The 24,037-nt window shown below is 36.6% G+C and overlaps 1 protein-coding gene across 2 annotated transcripts; it reads left to right on the top strand.

Moving 5' to 3' along the window:
- Positions 1-4,608: 4,608 nt before the first annotated feature.
- On the top strand, positions 4,609-18,978 carry LOC122078773 (rhodanese-like domain-containing protein 8, chloroplastic). Of its 2 annotated transcripts, XR_006140184.1 has the most exons (9): positions 4,609-5,059; positions 6,306-6,359; positions 6,942-7,091; positions 11,206-11,338; positions 14,751-14,842; positions 15,975-16,078; positions 17,690-17,965; positions 18,275-18,547; positions 18,690-18,978. XR_006140184.1 is itself a non-coding variant. In XM_042644900.1 (8 exons), the coding sequence occupies exons 1-8, from the start codon at positions 4,709-4,711 to the stop codon at positions 18,420-18,422; spliced, it is 1,308 nt and encodes a 435-aa protein (XP_042500834.1). In that variant the 5' UTR covers positions 4,609-4,708; the 3' UTR covers positions 18,423-18,695. The 2 variants fall into 2 exon arrangements, 1 of the variants encoding a protein (XP_042500834.1); XM_042644900.1 differs by having other exon boundaries at positions 18,275-18,695.
- The last annotated feature ends 5,059 nt before the right edge of the window (positions 18,979-24,037 follow it).

Raw genomic sequence — 24,037 nt, 5'->3', positions numbered from 1 at the left:
TTTTTTCTTCTTCTTCTTTTCATTTCTTCTCTTGGCTACCAAACACAGCCTTAGAGTCTCAAAATTATAAGAGTATAAGGGTTTTAAGGGAAGCTCGTAGATTTACTACTTATCTTCAGATTTTAAGAGGAATTGATTCTTTATGGGCAAAGCAAGATGCTTATAACTATATTTATTTTCTTGGAAATTCTATCACCTACAGTGCTAAAACAAATATTTTTGTATCTATAAAATTTACCAATATCACTTTCACTCAATTAAGCGGGACTAAACAAAGAATCACTTGTGGTGGTAAGAATCCAATGTTTGCCATATGATCTTCTCAGTGGCAATCTATAAAACATTACCAACTTTGGTCCCATATCCTATGCAATTAGCTAAGCATTGTCACTCACTTATGATATACTACTTAAGCTCTTAAACATGAATTAGTTCAGGTTTAAGCCTATAAAATAACGCACCGTGAATATCTATACAAAGTAAATGTACCATCATATACATCTAAACATGGCAATTATGGACATAGATGCTCTTTAAAATACTTGTAATTAATGTTGTTAATGTATTATGATAGTATTTCATTTAATAATTAGTCATGTTTATATTTCAGGTTTAAGCCTATAAAATAACGCACCGTGAATATCTATACAAAGTAAATGTACCATCATATACATCTAAACATGGCAATTATGGACATAGATGCTCTTTAAAATACTTGTAATTAATGTTGTTAATGTATTATGATAGTATTTCATTTAATAATTAGTCATGTTTATATTTCAGGTTTAAGCCTATAAAATAACGCACCGTGAATATCTATACAAAGTAAATGTACCATCATATACATCTAAACATGGCAATTATGGACATAGATGCTCTTTAAAATACTTGTAATTAATGTTGTTAATGTATTATGATAGTATTTCATTTAATAATTAGTCATGTTTATATAAAAATAACATTTTTTTCTTTTATGTTGCAAAAGTACAAGCAAATAAAAGTAGGTGTTCACATAAATGGTGCATAACTAGGTCATGAAACTATTCCAATGCATCTAAAAGGGTTAAATTTTGAACAATTTTAAGCATTTTTTAGTAACAAAAAAAATTTCGTAAATCACTTATATAAACAAAACTCAAACAAATAAATTTCCAATTATGTTTCATTGAAATTATTTTCATATAAAACATAAAAGATTTATGTCATCACCAAACTTATTATTTCAGTTTCAAGAAAAAAAAAATATTATAAATATGAATAGAAACAACAATTTTTAAATCTATTTTTCTAAAAACTGGTTTCACCTTTTTTCCCTTTATAGGTTCAATTCATAACTAAATGGTCTGACCTCATCACCATAAGTGGTCAATGGCATAGTAAGTTCGGGAACAACAATAATACAGGAACAGATAGTTAGTTAGTTTAGGAACAACAATAATACGAGAATGGATACGTACAGTAATTAAATGGACAATACGAAAATAATACTTCTTAGAAATTCTACGCAATAAAACGTGCATGGCAATGATACAGTACGTGTTTAATACATGTTTAATACGATTGCTATGTAAAAATCTGGGAGCAAAAATTTGGGTTTATTTTGGTATTAAGAATGAAGTAAAACTAGTTGTTATATAACTAAATTCTAATTTCCCATGCTCTCATGAACACTTAAATCCAATCTAGCTTTTCAATTGGGGATCATTTTTCATTTTTTTGCATTTTTTTCATTTTTTTTTCATCTAATATTAATTAAGTTTAATCATATCTATCATAATCAATGTTGATAAGTAATTCATCAATCACTTTCTATCATAGCAAATAATAGCATATATTTATCAAAAAAAAAATATATATAATAATAATAGCATGTGGATAATCATTTAACAAATTAAAATAGCATCATTGATATTATCTTATCAAACAAGAAAATCCACAACAACCTTACTTATACGGATTCGGATTCTAAAACCGGAATCATATCTCTTATAGGTCTAATAAGATATTCATTAATTCAATCAAATAACCAATGGTATATTCATAATTAAGGTAAGATTTTAAATTTGATAGAAAATTGTAATTAAGCAGACTTAATAGGCTAATGGATAAGAACAAGATGGTGGACACATAAGGTATTTGATTAACAAATTTAGGACAAGTTTAAGATGAAATAAAATAAAATGTATAAGATAATAAAGGACTGAGTGAGGGGCAATATGGAAAGAGGGGTTGGAATTCATAAAATAAGAAAGGGTGATGTGTATCATCCACATTTTTCTCAAAATCGAGAAACCTATGGAAATGGAGAAGTGCTATTCTGACTTTTGAGGTTGAGTTTTTTTTTTTTTTTTTTTTTTTTTTTTTAATCCCAAGCTAAACGTATTAATAATTATAAAACGTATTACACATGTTTTAAACGCGTATAATATGATTACCTATAAAATACGTGTATAATACAAAATTTTTGGATTAATATGGTAATTTATGACTTTTTGATTGAAACGTTCGGATATGGCAAAAATCCACGTATTATACGCGAATTTACTAACTATGGTCAATGGTTGACTACAAATAGAGTAAATGGGTCAACCCATAGGGACGACAAAATGGGTTGGTGGGTCAAATCAGCTTGAATTAGTCTATTTTGGTTCAATCAAGTTTGGTTTGACCATATTGGTCCGTTTGTTTTAAAATTGTGAAATTGTTTGCAACAATGTCTTTAAATCACATTAAAAATATTATTTAATTAGTACTATTGTGAATCATCTCAAAACACATTCCCATATCTAACGAGGTTACCTTTTAAAATAGGAAACCAAAACCACAAATCTCCCTTTTTTCTTAAAAGTAAATAAAAGAATCTAAAGGGGGAATAATCCCTAATTTTTTTCTCAATTCGAGAAAGTAGGAACGAACAGAGAAGAAACCCTCTCATCTACAAAAGATCACTACCGCAGTAAAAAAAAAAAAGAGTTGATACTGGTAGCTCTGCCCTTAAACTTCCAATAAAATGAAGGTTTCTTATGAGAATTATCTGACAGTATTAAAGAAGATTTGAAAACGTCAAGAATTAACAAATAAGAAAAAAAAAATTATTCTTTAGATTTATTTGTGTGAAAATTTATATTCAATGGCCGAAAAACATTATATAATCTTTAAATAAAAGCAAACAATCATCTTACTATATCTTCAGATAAAGGCAAACAATCACTCTATCATAATCTTCAAATAAATGCAAACAATCACCTTATTATGATGTTCAAATTTGTTTGTATCAAAACATGTTTGATACCAAATTGAAATGAAAAAAAAAAAAAAAATCAACATAAAAGATATCCATATATCAAAAAAGGAATTGGCTAACAAACTAATATTATCAATGATTAAATATCGTTTTAAGCAATACTCTTAGATTCAATGATTCAAAGCATGTCGAGCTCTGATACGAACTGAAAGAATTAAATATATGATCGACATCATGTTGAATCACTGAGTATAATATACAAACAAGAGATTCAATCAACTCATACCCGGATCCATTGCATTTCACGAAGAATTCTCCACTACCACTTTCTCCCGCCCTATTGAACTTGGTTATTCCCTACTGTATACAATCACTAGGGTTAGCATCTAATAATATAGATTGGGAATATGGACCAACCCTAAAATATGGAACAATTGATGCTTCTACCATAATAGGCTCACACATAATAAAACATTGACAGTTTTATAATAGATATATTAAAATTTATACTCATTCGGATGACCGCCTCCCATATGGGGCTTCATCCAACCATGTCAATCAATTAACACTTATCCACTAATTCATACTTGTGTCTCGAGCAAACCCAAAGTTGGAAGATTTAAAGAAATGGAAGAGCTTGAATTGCTGGGAAAATCTTTACCGATACCTGTAAACGGTGGTACTATATCAAAGGAGGAATTCGAGTCTCCGAAGCCTGATAGAGATAATGCTTTGGCTCCTTCCCTGAAATTCTTCTAGACTAGAGGTACCGGCGAAGAAGCAAAAATAAGAGGGTGAATCAAAAGTGAATAAAGAGGAGTCGTCACATTCATAGAAGGTTCGTGTCGAGTAATACGAGCCAAAACCTGATGACTTGGTGGTGGGTGGTGTTGTGTTAGGCAATGAAAATAAGGTCAATGTCAGCATTGGTGCGGATCTTTGGGGACAATGCTGACTAAGGAGGTTTTGTGGTGGAGAGGGAAAAAGGTGATGACAGGTCCGTGGTGAGCTACAGGAGGGACCTATGGGAGTAGAGGGGGTGGACCAGGGAGGACGAGGGGGGATGAAAGGTGATGGGGGGATAGCCACTAGCTAGTAAGGGCAACATATTTACCCTAACAGAGGGGTAATTTGAGGATTTAAAAAATTAATGGAGAAGGAAAAGTGGAGATTTATTTATTTATTTTTAAATCATAAAAGAAGTTTAAGCTAGAGGAATTGTTTTTTTTTTTTGGTAAACAACAAGAAGCTAAGGGACGTTGAGTAAATACAAGTTGAGCACACGGCCACAGGAGAGTGACGGCCATTGCCCTAATTTTTTATGCTCTGGAGTTTCAATTAAAATGTTTCGAATATTTGAAGAAGAGAGGTGTCGGGTGAAGAACTTCAATTCGGACTTGTCCACAACCCGACCGTAAGAACAGGTATTTATTTGGGAAGGATGGTACGGAAAAGCATTTGTGGATGATGATAAAGGAGATGAGAGGGTCCGTACTTTCATCTCGTCCGGGAACTTCTCCCAAGTTGGGTTCAACGGCTCTCAATTTGAGAAGAAACAGAGCTTTTGCTCAGTTCAAACATGGGAGTAAAGGCTTCGACCCCCAAATCTCTCCCATTTCTCTGGGTTTCAGATGCTTTTTCACCAATCAATTGAAGAGGGACGAGAAACAAGAATGCGGATGTGTGTCTGCGTTTTCTTCCAATTCCAATGGAGTAGAAGCTTCAGATGATGACTTCATAGTCGTAAACTTCTACTATTTTGTGTTCATTGAAGACCCAGAAGAGGAAGTGGCCAAGCACCTCTCCTTCTTGCAGGTTCCATTCCATTTCTCCGTTTCTCTTCTGTGTTTGTGATTTATCTTACTCACCAGTTTTAGAGAATTTTTTAGTTAGCATATTTGAAGTGAGAACTGTTTGTTTTAGAAGGATGAAATGATAGTTCTGTTATTTTTTTATGCTATTGTTCTTAATTCCGTGAACATACGCTGCTTCATTGAAAGAGAATTCTCTTGCTTTGTTTATAGCTTTAACAGGTTCTTTTTGTAGTAGATATGATTTTGATATTTGCCTCTTTCGCTTCTCTCTAATTTCTGCTTCGATTCGTACTGTTTTCTAGTATCCACACCTCTCCACACATTGGAAATTCTGTCGTAGCAAGCTTGCTGAGCAAAAGCTTGTGGAGTATTATGATAGTTGGGTTAATCGAGACATTAGGTTCAGAACTCTAGAGTGCCTATGGATAATAAGTTTTTACAATGTACCGACCTTTCTGTGGAAGAAACTGAGGTACAATTAATAGATAGATAGGTTCTTGAACCACGATAGACTCTTCAGAGATCTATTATGGGTCGTGCCTTTATTAATAAACCTGTAAATATGCTTGTAATTTAAATAGGAAACTGAGACTAGTACATCAACAACTAACTCCTCCTAACTCCCACTAGCAATTTAAGACATAAAGAAATAAAGGAAACAACAGACACTCCCCATATTGTCATACGTATCTTAACACTCTTAAATAGAGCAGTATTGGCCAAAAGATGTGGTCAAAAAAGTCTCAAACGATGCTTTGAAGGCGAGTCGACTCCTTGGAAATGGCCATAGGAAAGTGACCGTTTTATAGTCATTGGGTCATTGCAGGTCATTGCCACGTTTGAATGTGTTGGTAATGTAATTACATTGTAACCTTCAAATATGTATTTGTGATTCCTGGCTCTTTTACCACTTTTGTCTTTTAAATCCTCCCTCACTCTGATTCATAAAAAATATTTTCTTCTCGATGTGGGGTCTTCAATGGAGAATTGAGCTTGATGAGATAGTTTCATGGTTGGACAGTGGATAGAATAGTTGAGTTTCTCTAATTTGTTGCAACAATTATTTCCTCTGTCTGTGCCAGTCTTGTATTTAATTATCTATAATGTGCGCATGCATGTGCATGTGTTGTGTATGCCAAATCATTTTATTTTAATGAATAGACAGTAGAAATATTTTTTTTTCCGAATATCTTGTAATAAAGTTGTATTTTCCTCGTCCTTACCTTTATAGAATCTAATTTTACCAGGGTCTTGACATTCACGGTCGAGTATATATAAATGAAAAAGGGATTAATGCACAGGTATGTTTTCTTCCCTTGTAATTCAGAGATTGCTTTTTCTGGTGTTTTCTTTGTTTTGTAGATGCAGGATAGATAGATGCTAGCCTAATAGGGCTTAAACCCAGTGAATCGCACAAATCTGGGTTGCACTATGTATGAGGATTTCACTGCTCAAATCATGGATGGAAACATATTTGGATGAAAGTGAGGCAGAGTTGTACATATATATATATATATTTTTTTAGCTCTCAAATAATTTTTTTCTTACGCTTTTTTTTGGTATGCGTCCCTGGATTAGGTAAAAACGATTCAAATCCTTGCATAAAGCTGATATATATTTACATATTGCATAATGAGGTGTTTTGTTCTTCAAAATTGTATTTTATATTTGTCATAAGCATGTCCATACATTTCTTGACCATTTTCATGTTTATCTTTAGCGAATCTTGCGTCTTCCCAATACAATGCCAGACAGTACATCTCTTAAAATTACCCCTCCGATAGGATATGATACTTAAATCCTTGTTATAACCATAAAAATCCTCTTCTTTTGTTAAAACTTTTGATTTGTCGCTTTATTCAACCTTCTTTTAAATTTTGCAGTACAGTGGCCCATCTAAAGATGCTTGTGCATATTTAAAATGGTTGAAGGAAGACCAGAGATTTTCTGATATTTTGGTTCAGATTTCTCCTGCTTTAAGTGGGCATGCCTTTCCACGACTGAAACTGCGGTATAAACCTTCACTAGTGCAGGCAAGCTGTGTATTTTTTACTTTTATCTTTCTGTGGATCTTATTGCTATTTTGTATTTTAAAAATTCTGAATTTTACACAAAATTTCTAATTTTTTTCCCTCTCCATTATATAGAAAATACTCCCATTTATTTTCTTGAGATTTCTTGTTCTATATAACATATTTCCCCATATAATACTATGTTAGCATGTTCTGTCAAGTAGCTTTCCTTTCACCATCCTGTATTAGACAGTTCTATGTCCTTATTCTGTCTTGCACAGTGTTGAACTGAGATGGCCATTGAGAGGGGGAGGGGTTGAACAGCTCAACTCACTCATTGGTGTCTCAAATCCTCATCCACACGCCCACAATGCTGTCACACATTCACAAGCATATACCTCTCAACCACATGCACTCATAACCACGTGGCCAGGTCTACCATATTTTTACACACATTCACACCCTGCAGCACTTCACAGATATCCACAGCAGCACAACCACACATACATGCATATACGGCTATCAGCAGCCTATCAGCAGCCACACAACATATCCCATCCTCCACATATCATCATGCAACAGATAATGTAATGATGCAAATACTCAAGTGCACACCACCACAAGACGGAGGTATACGTGGTTCGGCAATGTGCCTACATCCACAATGCAAATAGCCTGAACTGGCCTCCATATAATGCATGATACAAGTTCGTGTCGCACCCATGACACAGAAGCACCAAGCCCTCACTTTGTGTAGCACCTACCCCCAACTCTCAAGCACCCACTTGATAGCTCAAGAATACAAGGTAATGGGCTTATATGAAATGCCCCAGATACAAGCTCAAACCATATTGAATCCCACCCAATATACTACAATTATTCACTTACCTAGCCTATAGTGAAATACAATACAAGGGGATTTGCCAAAGTGGTTACCTACGCTGTTGGGTGACCACTGGATATGCTGTGGATTGGATGTCTCTAATCAATGAAGCTCCCCTCTTTTCATCTCGTACTCTATCTTCTCTTTTCTTCTTTATACTATTGTCTTCCTCTCTAACCCTTGAGATGTCTTCTTGATTTCTCTTCACAAAAACTTATGAGAGTCTGAAGCTTGGAGATGCTAGGGTTCAACATCTTGGAGCTCTCACTCCTCTTCTTGTGTTTTTGGTCTCCCTATTCTGTTTGTCCGAAGGGCTCTTTGGTTTTTGACTGAGAAATCCAGCCTTTAAACATGCCAACTCAAGCTCATTTCCTCTCCCGATTGGACTGTGTGTGGTTTGACCACCTTCTACGCACCATTGGAAAAACTTTCATAGCCCTCTAGTCAGATTGATCCGATACTAGTGGTGTCGGAAAGAAGACTCGAAGATCTACAACTCTTATACTTTAACACAACCACACAGGTAGAGTGTCAACGTCGGAAAATGGGCCAGAAATCACTGTATGTGCAAAACTGGTGTTCTGGACACTTTGTCCGACACTAAGGACGCATGTTTGACCTGGTGGTCAAGCGGTCAAAACAACTTCTCGACATTCTTGGGGTAAGGCTGCGTAGTTCTCGCCCCCTTCCCCCGGACCTCGCACATGCCGGAGCCTCATGCACCGGGTACATCCTTTTTTTTTTTTTCTCCTAATTCTTACTCCTAGGTCCAAAGTCTTTTAGTTTTGAGCTTCAATCCAGAATTAATGCAAAGGTTCCAAAATTAGCTTTGAAGTTACCGGATGTGCAAAAACAGTGTTTTGAACCACTATGTCGTCTCCACTGTCTAGGCCATAACTCATTCATCTGAACTCTGATTGAATTGATTCTTTTGCCACATGAAATCTAACTCAAAAGGCTACAACTTTCATGTTAACACCTTCATGGGTTCCAAAATGAGCTTGAATCTGGTGCATGTGTAGAAGCAGTGATGTAGGAGGATACCTAGACAACTAGGCTTCCTACAAGTATTACCCACGTGGACAATGGTAGACTCACTAGGGCTTAGATTGGGACTGGGGTTAGCGGAGATCAGCACAATTCATTAATTAGCATGCAAGAATTAAATGACTGGTAAACAGAGTAGCAGCAAACAATTCTAGCTTAGGAAGAAAAACATATAAACTACCTAGATCTCAAGTGGGGAACATGGGGGAAGGGAACATGGCAGCATATGATAGTTAAGCACATAATCAATCCAAGACACAAAGAGTAAGCAACATGCATCTCCTTGAATCAATCAACTAATGAAGAGAAACCAGCAGGGATTCCATAATAATTAAAAAAAGAGGCTAGGCCTGAAAATGATGGGAGTAGTCCAGATTTCAGCAATATAGTGATGGGGGTGGCTAAAAGGGGTGAAGTGGGGATGGGGAAGGGAACAAACTTACCTTACCTGCTGTTCAGTTCTGAGGAGTAGAGGAGAAAATCAGGTCCTCCAAGATGAAGAAGTGCAGTTCCACGTTGGCTGTTGAAGGAGATGTAGTGTGAGGCATGGTAGTCTTCAATTGCTTGGACGATGCATGAGGGAAGCGTGGCATTCTTCAGCAGCTTGGATAAGGGAGTGATACGTGAGACGTTAGAGAGACAATACAGAGAATGAGAGACGAGAAGGGAGGGAGACGAGAAAGAGAGAGAGAGAGACGAGAGAGAGAGGGAGAATCGTGAGAGAGGGAGATGTTGCTCTTTGGCTTTTCTTTCAATATTTTCATTAAAGAAAAAGCTGTGGCCAATGACCTTACATATATAATGAGATAATTACCAAAAAAAAGAAAAGACTAATCTAGGAACATAATCTCATTAATAAAGAAGTTTCATAAAAACCAATAGAAAAAATTATTTAGTTTCATACTCAACTCAAAGACCTAAATAAATAAGATACTAGGAAATAAAAACTACTAAAATAACAAATCAGATGGGGCCCACACAATCTTGGCCGATTGGAAGGAGAGAGGGAATCGACCAGCGCTGGGAAGGCTGGACGATTCCTCCCTTCTTCCTTCTTCTTTCCTTCTTCTTCTCCTTTAGTTTCCTTCCATGAGATCATCCTCCAGCCATAATGAATGTAGATGTGGTTGGTTCTTGCGTCGGCATCGATGGTACACGTGGATGTCCCCATCAAGCAGCTTCCTGAATCAGACACACCACGTCTGATGATCAAATCATTACTTCCAACTCTGATATCGTATTCGTCTTTTTATTGAATGGTCGGTAAGCTAACAAAGAGATTTAAATATATCATGTTTTGAGCATCCACAAATTTCAAATGAAGGACAGCTCAAAAAATTCGCGAAGTTAATGCATGTACATTGTACATAAACGGTGTTCTGAAACAGTATGTACCACAACAGTTGTCCAGCCTATAACTTTCTCATCTGATCTGGGATTTTCCTGATTCTTATGCCACATTTGAGATACCTTGAAGGGCAACAACTCTCTTTCTTATGGATTCAACCCAGAAATATGCATAACATCGTTGAAACTAGGCTTGAGGTCGCTGGATAAGAAAAAACAGAGTTCTGAACTCTCATGTCATTCCTGATGTTTGAACCATAAATTTCATGTTAGACATCCAATAAACCCGATTCTAGTTGCCACTGAAATCTAACTTGATTTTCTTGAAATTTCTTGTTGACCAACTCATTGTCGGACCAACATAAGAGAGCATATAACTCATTACTCATTCAATTTACTGCCCTGACATGAAACCTGAAATCTTCTCACTTCAACCAAGGCATCCACTTTCTCAGCTTCATCAAGCAACATCACCTCATGTACTCAAGAACATGCAACTGCCACCTCATCATGACAAACACAAAAAGCCTATGTAACTCATGACGATGCCAACTGTATCAGCCCAATTTCCAACCACCAGCTAACTCTCCAGCTATGCCTACTGAGCCATCTTACTGACACTGTCACCTGCCATAACACTGCAAGCCTCTATAACTGCTCTGACACTGTGTATGCTAGACTGCTACCATATCTTCTGCTCAGTAGACTGATAATCAACTGCATATCTGCATTAACACTCTACTATTGACTTATTGTGTTGACAACAATAAAAACATCACATACTGGTGTGGCCAACAAATATGTTGTTCTGGATTCTGATGAAATTATAATAATTATTTCTTTATTGTGTTCCCCCAGTTGGAAGGAGGCATCTCACACCTTCCTTTGCTTGACCCTTCAATGCGAGCAACTCCACTTACACCATCTGAATGGAGGCAAAGATTGGGAACTGCAAATAGTAGGAAGTTTATTCTTTTGGATGTGAGAAATGGTAATATATGTATTTTTTAGTTTATCCATTCCCATTCAAGTGTAGCTTTTGTTGTATTTTAATTCCAAAAATTGTTTCTGTTTCCATGGTGAGTTTTAAAATAAAGTAGCTAATCTAAATTCTACCATCCCCCACTCACTCACTCTCTTTCTCATTCTCATATTTCTGTTCTTTAAATATTTCTATGTACTGCTGAATGAAACATACTGCTGTAACTGTTGTTAAAGGTTAGGGTGTCAAACTTTATTTGAAAGCAGGCCTGATTTGAATTCATGGAGATTTGAATCATAAATGACATTGATTCGGGATGGTCACATATTGGAATATTTTGTGCATTGATCATGTGAGTTAATGAACCGGAATCTATAAACCATGAATATGAAGGGTAAGCATCACAGACATGCTGGCAATTAACACCTCAAAAGCATGAAAACACCGTACACCGAAAACATTTTATATAGCTTTATAGGTAAGAGAAGATTCTATGTGAGCCGTGAGGATCCATTTTTCAGGTGAATCATCTATAGGTAGATTTCCTATGGTGTAATATCTTAGTGGTCAGCAGCCTATGATTATCTTTTGATCAAACACTCATATGGCATGTTCTTGTTTCAACGACAGTTCAAGAGAATTTTGCTTAGTAGGTTGAGCAATGCTTAAATTCGTTTCCTTCAAATCGTTGAATAAAAGGCCAGAAGCAATTTGTGGGGCCAGGGTAGGCTTGGGCTGGGCGTAGCATAGGGTATAAGTGCCTTCTGCCGGGCCCTGGGCCCAGCTCTGCCTGGCCAGATAGTCAGGGCCAGGCTTGCTGATACTATGGACCTCGCTGGGCTCTGGCCCTTTTAAGGGTTTTCTTGATTAGTGCATTGTTATTTGTGGAACCAAAAAAAAATTATTATATGCATTTGTTCCTAGATTCTATAATGTAATTCAAGCTTAACACTGAGTTGGTTAGACCATATGTCACACATGTGATATGGGTTCAAACCTCAACTCAAAACAGAAGTAGATCTCAAAAACATGGTTTATACATTATAATATGATAAATGATGTGTAATATAATAGCATATGTACATTACCATATTTTGTCATAAATATTCGTCATCATTAAAAAATTACGAGGCAGAGATAGTTGACTTTGTTGGATGGGAGGTGTCATTAACATTGATAAATGGACAAAAGGGAACTTAGCTTTTTTTATGCCAAGTACTGTTAGAAATGAAGAAAAGAAGGAACCATAGCAGAACAAGTAGAAGGAAGAAGAGGAAGAGGAGATGAGGGAATTGTATAGAGAGTACCTTTAGGCTCACCCTGTCTTATTATTTAGTGAAACCAAAATGTTTATTTTACCCTTTTACATGGTTACATTTACATAATATCCTTTTACCCTTTTACATAGTTACATTTACATTATTTAGTGAAACCAAAATGTTTATTTTACCCTTTTACATGGTTACATTTACATAATATCCTTATGGTCCATAGTTGTCAAGGCGACGACTAGGCGTCCAGGCGGTTTGCCTGGGGCCTAGGCGACAGCCGCCTTATTGCACTACATGTCGCCTTGTGTTTCGGCACTTATTTATGCCAAATATCATTCAATTAAATGTTTTTAATATTTGTTAAAAACATTTACATAAGATATTATTCATAAATAAGCAAATACCCCCTATTTGAATCTAATAAAAATAGTTTAAAAATCAAATTCCAAAAGGATAAAAAGTCAACCCCCCCCAGTCCAAGAACAAAAACTGGATTTTGGTTATAGGGACGATTTTCAACTTTTAAATGCTAGGGTTTTTCTCAATTATGAAAATTTTATAAATTCTATCATGTTAAAACATTGCTAAAAACCAAAAGTCCGGTAAAATAATATTTTATTTTGATATTTATATAATTATTTTCATTCAGGCGATTTTAATAGTATTCGCGCACTTAAAAATAAGTTTGACTGAAGCATAACTTTGTCATTGCAACTCAGATTTAAGTAATCTTAGACTTGTTAGAAAGTTGGTTTTATGTTATAACTAATACAAAAAGTTTCATGTAAAAATAAAATCATTTGACCAGTCAAACTTATTATAGAATAAGAGCATTTCTCTAAATGTTGATTTTTTATAACTTAATATGACTTAATGTTAATTTTTTATGATTTGATATGGCTAAATGTTGATTTTTAATGACTTGATGTGGCTTAATCTTGATTTTTTATGATACAAGGTATATATAACTTACTAAATAATGTTAGAAAATAGGAAAAATAAAAAATAACACTTGTTCGCCTTAAGGCGGACGCCTTTTCTCCTAAGCGCTTAGACAACCCTCCACCGCCTTAGTTCGCCTTGGCGCCGTGACAACTATGTTATGGTCCTTAATATAAAAGACTATAATTACCTTACAGTCATAAATTACGATACTCCTCATGCTTAAGCATACGTATCATACTTGCCCAGCTTGCTCAAACGAATATGAAACTGAGAAATGAGAACCATTCAGACCCTATTTAAGACATCAGATAACTGATCTCCCATCTTGTCAATGGGTGTACAAATGCATCCATAGTTCAGTTTCTCTTTAATGAAGTGATGGTCAACCTCTATGTGTTCCATTTGATCATGTTGTATTGGATTATGCACCATACTAGTTGCAGCTCTATTGCTGCAGTATAGTTTCCTCAGGTCCTTGATCTTAACCCCTAACCACTCAAGAGCCTTTTAGCCACAACAACTTGCAAACAATAGGGATCATGGCTCAGAAATCTGCCTCAGCACTTGATCTTGCTACAATTGATTGCTTCTTTCTCTTCCATCTAACAAGGTTACCTGAAAGGGAGGTAAAGTAACCTAAAGCAAGGTTCAAAATTTCAGTTTCGGTGGCCATTTTGGTCAGGCCTGAAACCGAAATGGACCACCAAAATGGCAAAAAATCCCATCGAAATCTGGTCCATCTATTTAAGCTTGTTTTATACAAGTTTGAATCATTAGATTGAGGGGGAAAAAAAAAATCCTAAAAAAGGGAAACTTGGGGCTGTGAAGTGAATATAAGGTAAAAATCCATGCACTTCTTTGAACATGAAAATGATTTATGAATACAGAAGAAAATGGCACTAGAATAGAAAACCGAGGCCACATTATCCCCCTCCTCTCCCCACCACCCCCCCACCCCCCAAAAAAAAAAAAAAAAAAAAAGGAAGAAGATTAGTTAAGAGTGTTTATTGAGACAGCATATAATGTTTAAAGTATCTATATAGCTTTCTCAATTGCAACTCTCCTATACTTCTCATGTTGTTCTGTTTATTGCTCTCTAAATGTGAAGGTGGATTAATTTCAATTTATAATGAACCCTTCTGATCAGCCCTTGCTTATTATTTTTGGCTGTAGTTTGTGAAAAATTTTAACTTGCTTTTAAACAGGGTATGAATGGGATATTGGTCATTTTCAAGGAGCTCAACGGCCTGATGTGGACAGCTTTAGGAGCACTTCATTTGGGCGATCTAAGTCAGAGGTATGTCTAGTGAAAAGAATATTTCCAGACCTTAACCATAGCAAGATGTGAGGGAAGTACCTTACCAGTGAGGCAGTGACTGTAAATTGGGTATATATTATAGAACCGATGTTTTCTTATGCTCAATGATGGTTGAGTTATTTGAGTACTGGTTTATTATTTGTGATTCTGTGCAGTTGTATGGTTTTATTGTCTTACTGTGTTAATTGTCATGAGGCATTTCACAATATCCTTGTGATTTATGTGTACGTTGCATTATTTTCTTACTGGTGGTATATTATATATATATATATATATGCATATATATATTTCAGAGTTGTGCCTCACTTCCATCAGGTCCTGGGTCTTTCCTTGTGCCTTGGTGCCTAAGGCAATAGGAGGACTTGACACCTTGTCTGCAGCTCTCACCTGATGACTCTGCTTTGAACATAAGGTTGTCTCTATTCAAAAATAACACTTGAGTCCTTAGAGCTACATGAGTGTTTTGATGGTTTTGTGCTGGTCGCTCAATCATCTCCGTTGGTGATAATGGTTGCCATATAGTGGTATGACCCACACGGTGAGGTGATTACAGGTCTACTTTCTATTTATGCTTCATTTTGAGCCTTTCTTGTGTAGCAAAGATCAACTGGTTTTCTGAAAGAACTAAAATTTCATTTTTTGTTAGGGAGTTACAAGGGCTCCAACAGAAATGACAATAATTTCTGGGCAAATTAGATAAGTGAAATATTTCACCTTGGTCTACCAGTTCTTTTCTTGGAGATATTAAACTGTCAAGACTCCATTTGTTTCCCGAAAAAAATTACGTAAACAAAATTCAAGGTAAAATCTGTGGAGGAAAAATATTTTACTCGAAAAATTTCCTTTTATATGGATGTTTACCTGGAGACAAGCTGAGCTTAAGAAAAAGTATAATTTTATTTCCACAAATAAGGGTTGTGTCCTCATTATATTGCAAGAAAGAAATGGGAGAGATCTAGATTTTGTTCGATACCAAATCAACAAAGAAATCAAATTTAAATTGAAGAAGGTTTATTTAGTGGACTCGTGAGAATACATATAATGATTATTGATGTTTTCTATTGTTATTTTTGTTGACTTATTCATTTCATATGTTTTTTTTTTCATCCAGCTCACTGCAGTGGATCCTCTAGCCAGTGTTGATAAAGAAAGTACAGATATTTTGATGTATTGTACGGGAGGTATCCGTTGTGATGTATATTCTACAATCCTAAGGTAAATATATAATTTATTGTGATTATAATAAAATGCTGTCTGGCTTCATTATCTGGTGCTCCTAAAAAAAATCAGGTTGATTTACGGATGACTTCAGTCTGATATTACACACGTCCATTTTTTCTGAGCAGGTGTAACAATTCAATAAACTTGATAAGTAATTGAGCTGACAAACTCTTGAACATGTAAAAGCATTCTATTACATCCAGAAGGCAGGCATATATAATGTACCAATCATCATAGTTTAAGATTTCAGTTGCAAGCCTGGTTTCGGTCAGGCTCGAAACCGAAACATTTCATGAAATACCAAAATTAGGTCCCGAAACTTCTAAGAAACCCTATTTTAGCCCCTCTAAACATAGTGGACCCCTTAGATTAAGAAGATAAAACACACCCAAAATGATAGTTTGACTTTGGACCTAGTTTGATAGTATAAGTTGTACACTGTATAGATTTTCTAATACAACCTATTCCACCCAAAATTTAGTGTTAGAACACACGCAATGCAATTAAAATAACTTAAATATACATTAAGAATGAATAGACATAAAATTATAAACCATTTCATGATTATCAAATGTTATACATAATATTTGGTTCATTAAAAAGAGTCAAAGATATGGGAGTCAAGAATACATGCTTGTCACCTCTCTCCTCATTCTAGTGTAATACATAAAAATTTGAAGGTAACCAAGTATTTACCCTATATTTTTGGGAAAATTGATTTACCTTCAACTTTGAATCTTGCACAAATCTTTCAACCACACAGAAAATTTTCACTTCCAATGTGTTCTTCACTGTCCAACAACTTTGTTCCATGCTTGTATGGGAGTGATTTGGCAAACAATAACAAATATCACAGTTTTCCCAAGGTTTCCTATCGATATTAGCAGATTCAGTAAAATTGGTCAAAATTTCAACCCATTTCATTTGAAATATGGTATTTATTAAAGCTAAAGGATCATTTTGGTTGAAATTTCGCCCAAACGATACATATCGAAAATACCAAAGTTTTAACCAAAATATTGTATCAGTATCATGCTATATTTCGTTTTGGAAAATGTCAACCGAAATTTTTCTTTTTCAACTTTTATACTATGGTCAGGACTTAGGAGTGTGAAGAGGGGCAATGCTTTTTGTGGACCATATTAAATGATCTCCTATTGCCAAAATTCTTTTTATTTTTCCCTTTGATAAATAAAAGATGGGCAAGAGAACCTTGTCCGCTTGTGCAACCACTGCATCGGGGCGCAAACCAATGGGAGGCCACGCAAGGGCATCGGGGCAGGGGGGAGCAGTCTTTTCACACCTGCCTGTGTTTGGGCGTAGAGCCACGCAAGCAGGCAGGGTTCTTTTTTCCATAAAAGATTTTATGGAGGAATACAATTTCCAGAATAGCTAAGGGTGGATTTCCTGTAAAATATTTGAGAGTTGGCAAGAAGCATCTAGGTTATGTAGTTAGTTGACAATGCAGACAAATGCAGGACTATGTTCCAGTGTTCACAACCGACAGAACAGTTATCCTGTTGTGTCATAGGTTGTATCAATTTGATATAAAAACACTTGGTCAAGTTTTCTGATTCCTAATAGAATTTCTAATTTTTATGGCAGACGAAAGGGCTTCCAAAACTTGTACACATTGAAGGGTGGTGTCTCTCATTATCTCAAGACTGAAGGCCCTGTTGAATGGGTTGGGAATTTATTTGTTTTCGACTCTCGTCTTTCTCTCCCACCATCGGCCTACAAGCCTGGAGCTGTGGCTAAAGCAGGCCGCCCACAACTGTTCTCTTTGGATAGTTCCTTCCTAAGATGCTACATTTGTGGCTTGCAACTTTGTGAACCAAGGCACCGCAATTGTGCAAATTTAGACTGCAATCTGCTTTTTCTGTAAGTAATCTTCTAGTGGAATTTATTTCTCAACCCTGTAGTAAATCTCCTAGTTATACAAATTGTACGCCTCGAAGGACCAAAACATGTTGGATCTGGTTATCAAGTCCAAGTTGTTTGTCCTTCCGCACGTAATTGCTATGACCTGGCAACATGTTCAACATAAACAATTATTTTGATTACCATAGAGTCGATTTCTTTCAAATCTTTCATTTAGACATGAGTTGTTGCATTAGTTTTATGAAGTCCTGACGAGTTATTTCTTTCTGTTAATCCACATTATTTCTTTCTATGCTATCTCTATTTCAGATGTTGTGCGAAGTGTGTGAAAGAGCTACGGGGATGTTGTTCTTTGGATTGTGCATCTGCTCCTCGGCTTAGACCCCTTTTACCTGGCCATCAGAGATACAAAAAGTGGCATATTTATCGTGACCTGCAGTTGCAGGAAGGCTGGTAGCTTATTCTCTCCTGATTATGGATGAGTATCTTTATGAAATTTGTAATCTATGTTTCTCATCTTCTGGGAGGAAGAGAAAATCAGTCTGCCTCGTGGGTTGGGAGAATGAATGTTGGGCACTCAAGGTAACAAATCCATATCTCCCCTTCTCAGAAAATTAGGACAAAAAGAAGCATCGAACAACTCAACCATGCTCCTTTCTTGCTTGAGCAGATGAAACTTTTGTTTGTTTGCTTATCATTTCTCATTTTAACTGGTTCTTATCAGATCAAAGCATGGACCTTCCTTTCTAGAGGTTGGATATGATTAAGTCATCTGTATTCTTGTGGAGTGATGGTCTACAGTGATTACTGTGACATGCCAGCAAGGGGGCCAGGACAAAATTTTGTTAGGTCTACTCGGTTCCGGTGGTTTAGGCTGGGTTTTTTTATCCCTCTCCTCCCATGAAAATGACATATTTGCCTCCTATTGTCAGAGGAGAGAGAGAGAGACACGGGAAGGTGTTAGTGTATGCTATGCAGCCAGACAGGATTTATATACAATTTTGTCTTTATATATTTAGGGCAAGTGTTTCTCGTCCTAGAGTAGACGCAGTGCTGCACACCCCTAGGAAGGGCACGGTGGTCATTGGGCACCACATTGTGTCTGTGGCGCAAGGGCTTGTCCCATATATTTAACCTCGGAGGTTCAAGGATTAGCAACATATAATTCTAACTAAATGATGGGTTGTGCATACTTGTTTACGTACATATGTCAGGTATCACGGCCTTAGACCTTTTTAAGCAATTGCTCTGGCACTTAGCACTCGCACCAGCACTAAATCAGCCTTACTATGTTCCTTAAGGGACTTGATAAGAGAAGTAGTGAACACAAGCGTTTGAGTGACAGAACTTGTATGGCACTAAAGAGCTTTGAGTACAATGCTTGAATGCTCACTTGCTTGGTGCCTTAGCTAAATGAGGTAACTCCTATGGCAACCAAGGTCTAAAAAAATGCCTAAGATGCTTGTATTTGTCCTTCATCCAATGGCTAAAAATGTTTTAGTGAAGGAGATTAGAAACTTCTCACCTTTTTAATGGTGAACTCTAGAATTCTCTTATTCTCTTGTTATATGTACAAGTAATCTCCAGATCTTTCCTTGTTTCTAAAGTCTCTTTAGACTTCCACACACAATAGTAGAAAGGTCTAGACAAAGGACTTCCCTACAGGTATCCAGACTTCTTACATTTTGGTACAAAGTTTTAGAAACTTAATCTTGCTTAGCCCAATGGCCTGAGTACTTGGACTGATGAGCTAGGCCCATGGTCCTTTCTTTGCGTGGGTTGTGACACATGGCTGGCATGGTGGGCAACTAAACCTGGTTAATCATTGTCTATCTTATGGCTTACTGTTTTATGGTCGAGGTTAATGGGCCACCAACTATTAAGTCTTGTTTGGCCTTGGGCCTATTTGGCCCACTCCAAGCTTGGATAATCTGGGACGCCTAGTTGGCATGACATGATTTTAAATAAAAATTGAATTTTGAACTTTAAAAAAAAATCTCATTTATTTATTTCTTTCTTATTTTATTTTTAACAAAAATGTCAATTAAAATATTCCAAGACCTTTTGGTAGATTATTTTTATTCTGGGAACATTTTTATAGTTTTATACCTTGTTTATTGGTTAAAAATATTTTACAGACAGTATGATTTATTAAGTAATAATTAATAATATGACAAATTAAATAATCACTTGAATTGCCCATCCAAGATTAAAAAAGGTTAAATTTGTAAAAGAAAAAATTGAAAAAGTTTAAAAGAAAATATCCGCAAAATGAAAAAAAATTTGGCCTAAATCTTGAAATATGAAATAATCTAAAGGGAAAGAGAACGCTACCCGATAGAGCACATACATATCAGCACTTGCGACCAATGGGATGGTGTGCATTGGCATCTTCAGTGTGGGGCAGCATGGTCTTTTGACACTCACTGTGTCTTGGCATAGGTACACACAATCAGATAGTGTTCTTTCTTCCTAATCTAAAATATTACAATTATTCTAAAAAGAGAGGGATAGGTAGTTAGGCACACTGCCCAAGTGCGGTATAAGTTAGTGGATGGCATGAACGGGGTGCAGGATAGGGCATCATACAAGAGGGGTAGGGAGAAAGAAAGAGACGCATTGAATGGTAGTTTATGGTACATGGGTGGTGTACACAGCCTTTTTCCTATTCTAAAATCATCTTGAGAAAACTTAACACAAAGTTTGAATAAATTGACATCCATGAAGATATCATCCGAAAAACAAAGCATTTTGGAAATGCTAATCGAGGATGAAGATTGACACATTGAATGCTAGTTTAAGATCCTTATGGGTAAGGTTCTACAAGAAGGACCATTAACACCTATAGCTATCCTGTAAATATTCTCACCAAGTCGACCACTACGAGGAAGTTCAAGTAGTGTTTGGACTTGTTCAATGTTACTTCTTGTTAGGAGTAAGTAACACACCCAATGGCTGTGGGTTCGTTGTATCTTTATAGAGGTACTGGGATAAAGGCATTTACAGGATATAATTCCCAGAAGGCTTTGCAATAATGTAGAGATTGTTAGGATTATGATGTCTTGTGTTCAGTCCCATGGGTTTGTAGACTAATTCCAAAAGGCCATTCAAAGACCAATCAAGCTCTATCAGTTGACACCCCTTCCTACAACCAAAGACACACAATTCAACACTAGTCCTTTCCCTTTTTTTTCTTCTTTTGGGATAAAGGTAGTCCTGTCCAGTTTTAATCTACGATTTGCAACAAACAAACTCTAGACCTTGGTGAACCAAAACCAAGCAGCCCTATAAGGATCGTTCGAACCTTAGTTGAAGAATTGATAATCTTAAACCAACTTGAGCCATACCTCAGACCAGCTCATTTAACATGGATGTTTGCGTTGTTTTCATTTCCATAAATGACCATCCACTAATTTATTTATGGGTAATTTACAATGCCACCCCCTGGAGAATACCAATATTAGAGGGACACCCCCTCTCTTTCACCAAATTGGACTTGAACCCCTTGCCGTCAGTTTATGTTAAGTGATGTTGTGAAATGACAATTTTGCCCTTATGAGTAAAACATCAGTATTATACTATTCCAAAAATACCCTTTAATCACCCTTGTCACTTATCACACTGTCTCTCTCGTTCCTTTTCCGTACCTCAACCTATGAGTCTAGCGAGATCCAAAGTACCCGAGTTGCTGTCGCCGGCAAGTTGTGCTCATTCCGTCGACGGCGAGTGGTGCTACCTCTGATGGTGCCCGTGCAAGTCTCCATCTCCGGTATTTAGATCAAAATAAAGGATTTCACCGGACTCAGTTTCATCTTCTTCCTCGTCCCATTCCTATTCATGGCCATGACTGTTTCATAACCTTTACCTCTTTGCGACCTCTCTAATTCAGGTCCAATGAGGTCAGATCTGTCGGTGGCGGACATGGAGGCAAAGGCCGTGCAAACATGGAGGCAGAGGCGGAGGCAACGGCAGCAGTGGTGGTGGAGAAACAGGAGGTGAGGGAGAAGGTTTGGCGCCTGGCATCGGTGACAACAGCGAACAGCACGAACTCATGGTGGTGACGGCAGCGGCATCCGCGATGGAACTCTCTCTCTACATCGGAGGTTCGACAGCGGCATCTCCCGAACCGTTGTCGCCGACGCCGCTGCCCCCACCACCGTGATCGCTGTCTTGATTCTCTCTTGATTCTGGTTTTTTTTTTAATTTATTATTATTTTTTTATATATTTTCTACTCTATACAGTGATCTTGGTGTTCAGATAATGCATTCCGTATGCGATGGGCATATTGAATGTAGCAATTTGCTCTCTGCTATTACAGGTAATCCCAATGCCATAGAGAGTGGTGGAGGAGTGGTGTCAGCGGCGGTGGTTTGGAAAACTCAGCCGTCAAACCTCCAGTGTAGAATTAAGAACCATAGAGAGAGAGTTCAGTTGCCGATGCCGTTGTTGTCACCACCGTGGGTTCGTGCTGATCGTCGCTATCACCGATGCCGCTGCCCGCCACAGCTGTGAGTTCGTGCTGATCGTCGCTATCACCGACGTCGCTGCCCACCACCGCTGTGAGTTTGTGCTGATCGCCACTGTCACCGATGCCGCTGCCCCCACCGCCGTGATCGTTGGTGCTTGATTTGGGAGAACGGTATAGGAACTATTGATTTGAGGATGAAACTCATTACATGGGCATTTTAGGGACTTTACATTTAGTAAGGGCATTTTCGCATTTCAAATAAAATATAATAGCTGACATCAGCATAAAAGGTATATTCCTTAACTGAAACTGACGGTAGGGATTCTGAGTCTAATTTGGTGAAAAAGAGGGGGTGTTCCTATAATACTGGCATTCTCCAGGGGGGCGCTGTAAATTACCCTTTATTTATTTATTTATGAGGAAGTATCTCTTGTGGAGGAATGGGGCTATTGCGCATGAATGGAGGTCAATAGAAATACATGAAGAAGCGTTAATAGGGTCATTTAACTCTTCATAAGGATGAGGGGTCATTTCAGTCCCTATATATTGAGACGTTGGGGGCACACTCTCCTCCCCACAGAAACCATTTTCCATTAATTTTTTTCCCCTTATACAACTCGTCTCATTTAAAAAATAAATAAAAAATAAAAAATATCTCGCTAACGTTGTGAGCACGCGGGCCTCACCTGGATTTTTCATGCAAGTTGTAATGGAATTTGAAAACAACCATTTCCCTATTCATTTCCCTTTCCCCATTCATTTCCCTTTCCCCATAGCGTTCAGTTTCCATGCATTCCACAACCTTATTAGGGTGCAAATGTGCAATGCCTCTTGTCATCCTAAATCACGGTTGACCTGATCTGTCCTATAATAAAAAAATAAAAAATAAAAAAATTAGAAAAATTACCTTGATATCTCAGTTCTCTTAACAAAATAATTGACTTTTATTCTTAATTATAAATAAATAATTATTATTATTATAGAGAGAATAAAAAAACTATCACCTACCAGAAACAACTCTAATTATTTAGGTATTTATTTTTATTTTGGGGGGAGAGTTTTATGTTCAGAAGCGTGCCCCTTGCACCAACTCATGGACCAATGGAAGCATACAGGGAAGCATCAATAGGATGAGAATTTCACTTTTATTTGGGGTGGAGTGGTCATTTCGCCCCCTCTTGAGTTTGGACGCAGGCACCACACTCTTGCACAAAAGTCCTTTTCACCTTTATTCTTATAAGAAGATTATTAATTCTCTCATCAAATAATTTAAAAACATAATCTCAATTACATTTGAATAAATGAATTTCTTTTCTTTGAATTTTGATGGTGAAAATTTGTATTTCCTTGACTTGTTTATCTTTAAATTCGTTTAAAGCCATGATGCTTTTGACGATCAAGTTTCGGTCGTACAACTTTGAGATGAAGATTGTCAATATATTTGCAGTTGGAGTCTTCAATATGATTGAGTTCATCTATTAGTATTTCCTCCACATGGTCTGCAAAATTTTGTAAATGAAAGTAGCTTCTTTTTTTTTTTTTAATTATTTTTTATGTGAATGAAAATTTATATTAAATAAAAAATAATAATACATCAATCACA

The sequence above is a fragment of the Macadamia integrifolia genome, chromosome 5 (genome assembly GCF_013358625.1).
Source record: "Macadamia integrifolia cultivar HAES 741 chromosome 5, SCU_Mint_v3, whole genome shotgun sequence".
NCBI lineage: Eukaryota > Viridiplantae > Streptophyta > Magnoliopsida > Proteales > Proteaceae > Macadamia > Macadamia integrifolia.
This window is presented reverse-complemented; position numbering and strand designations above follow the sequence as displayed.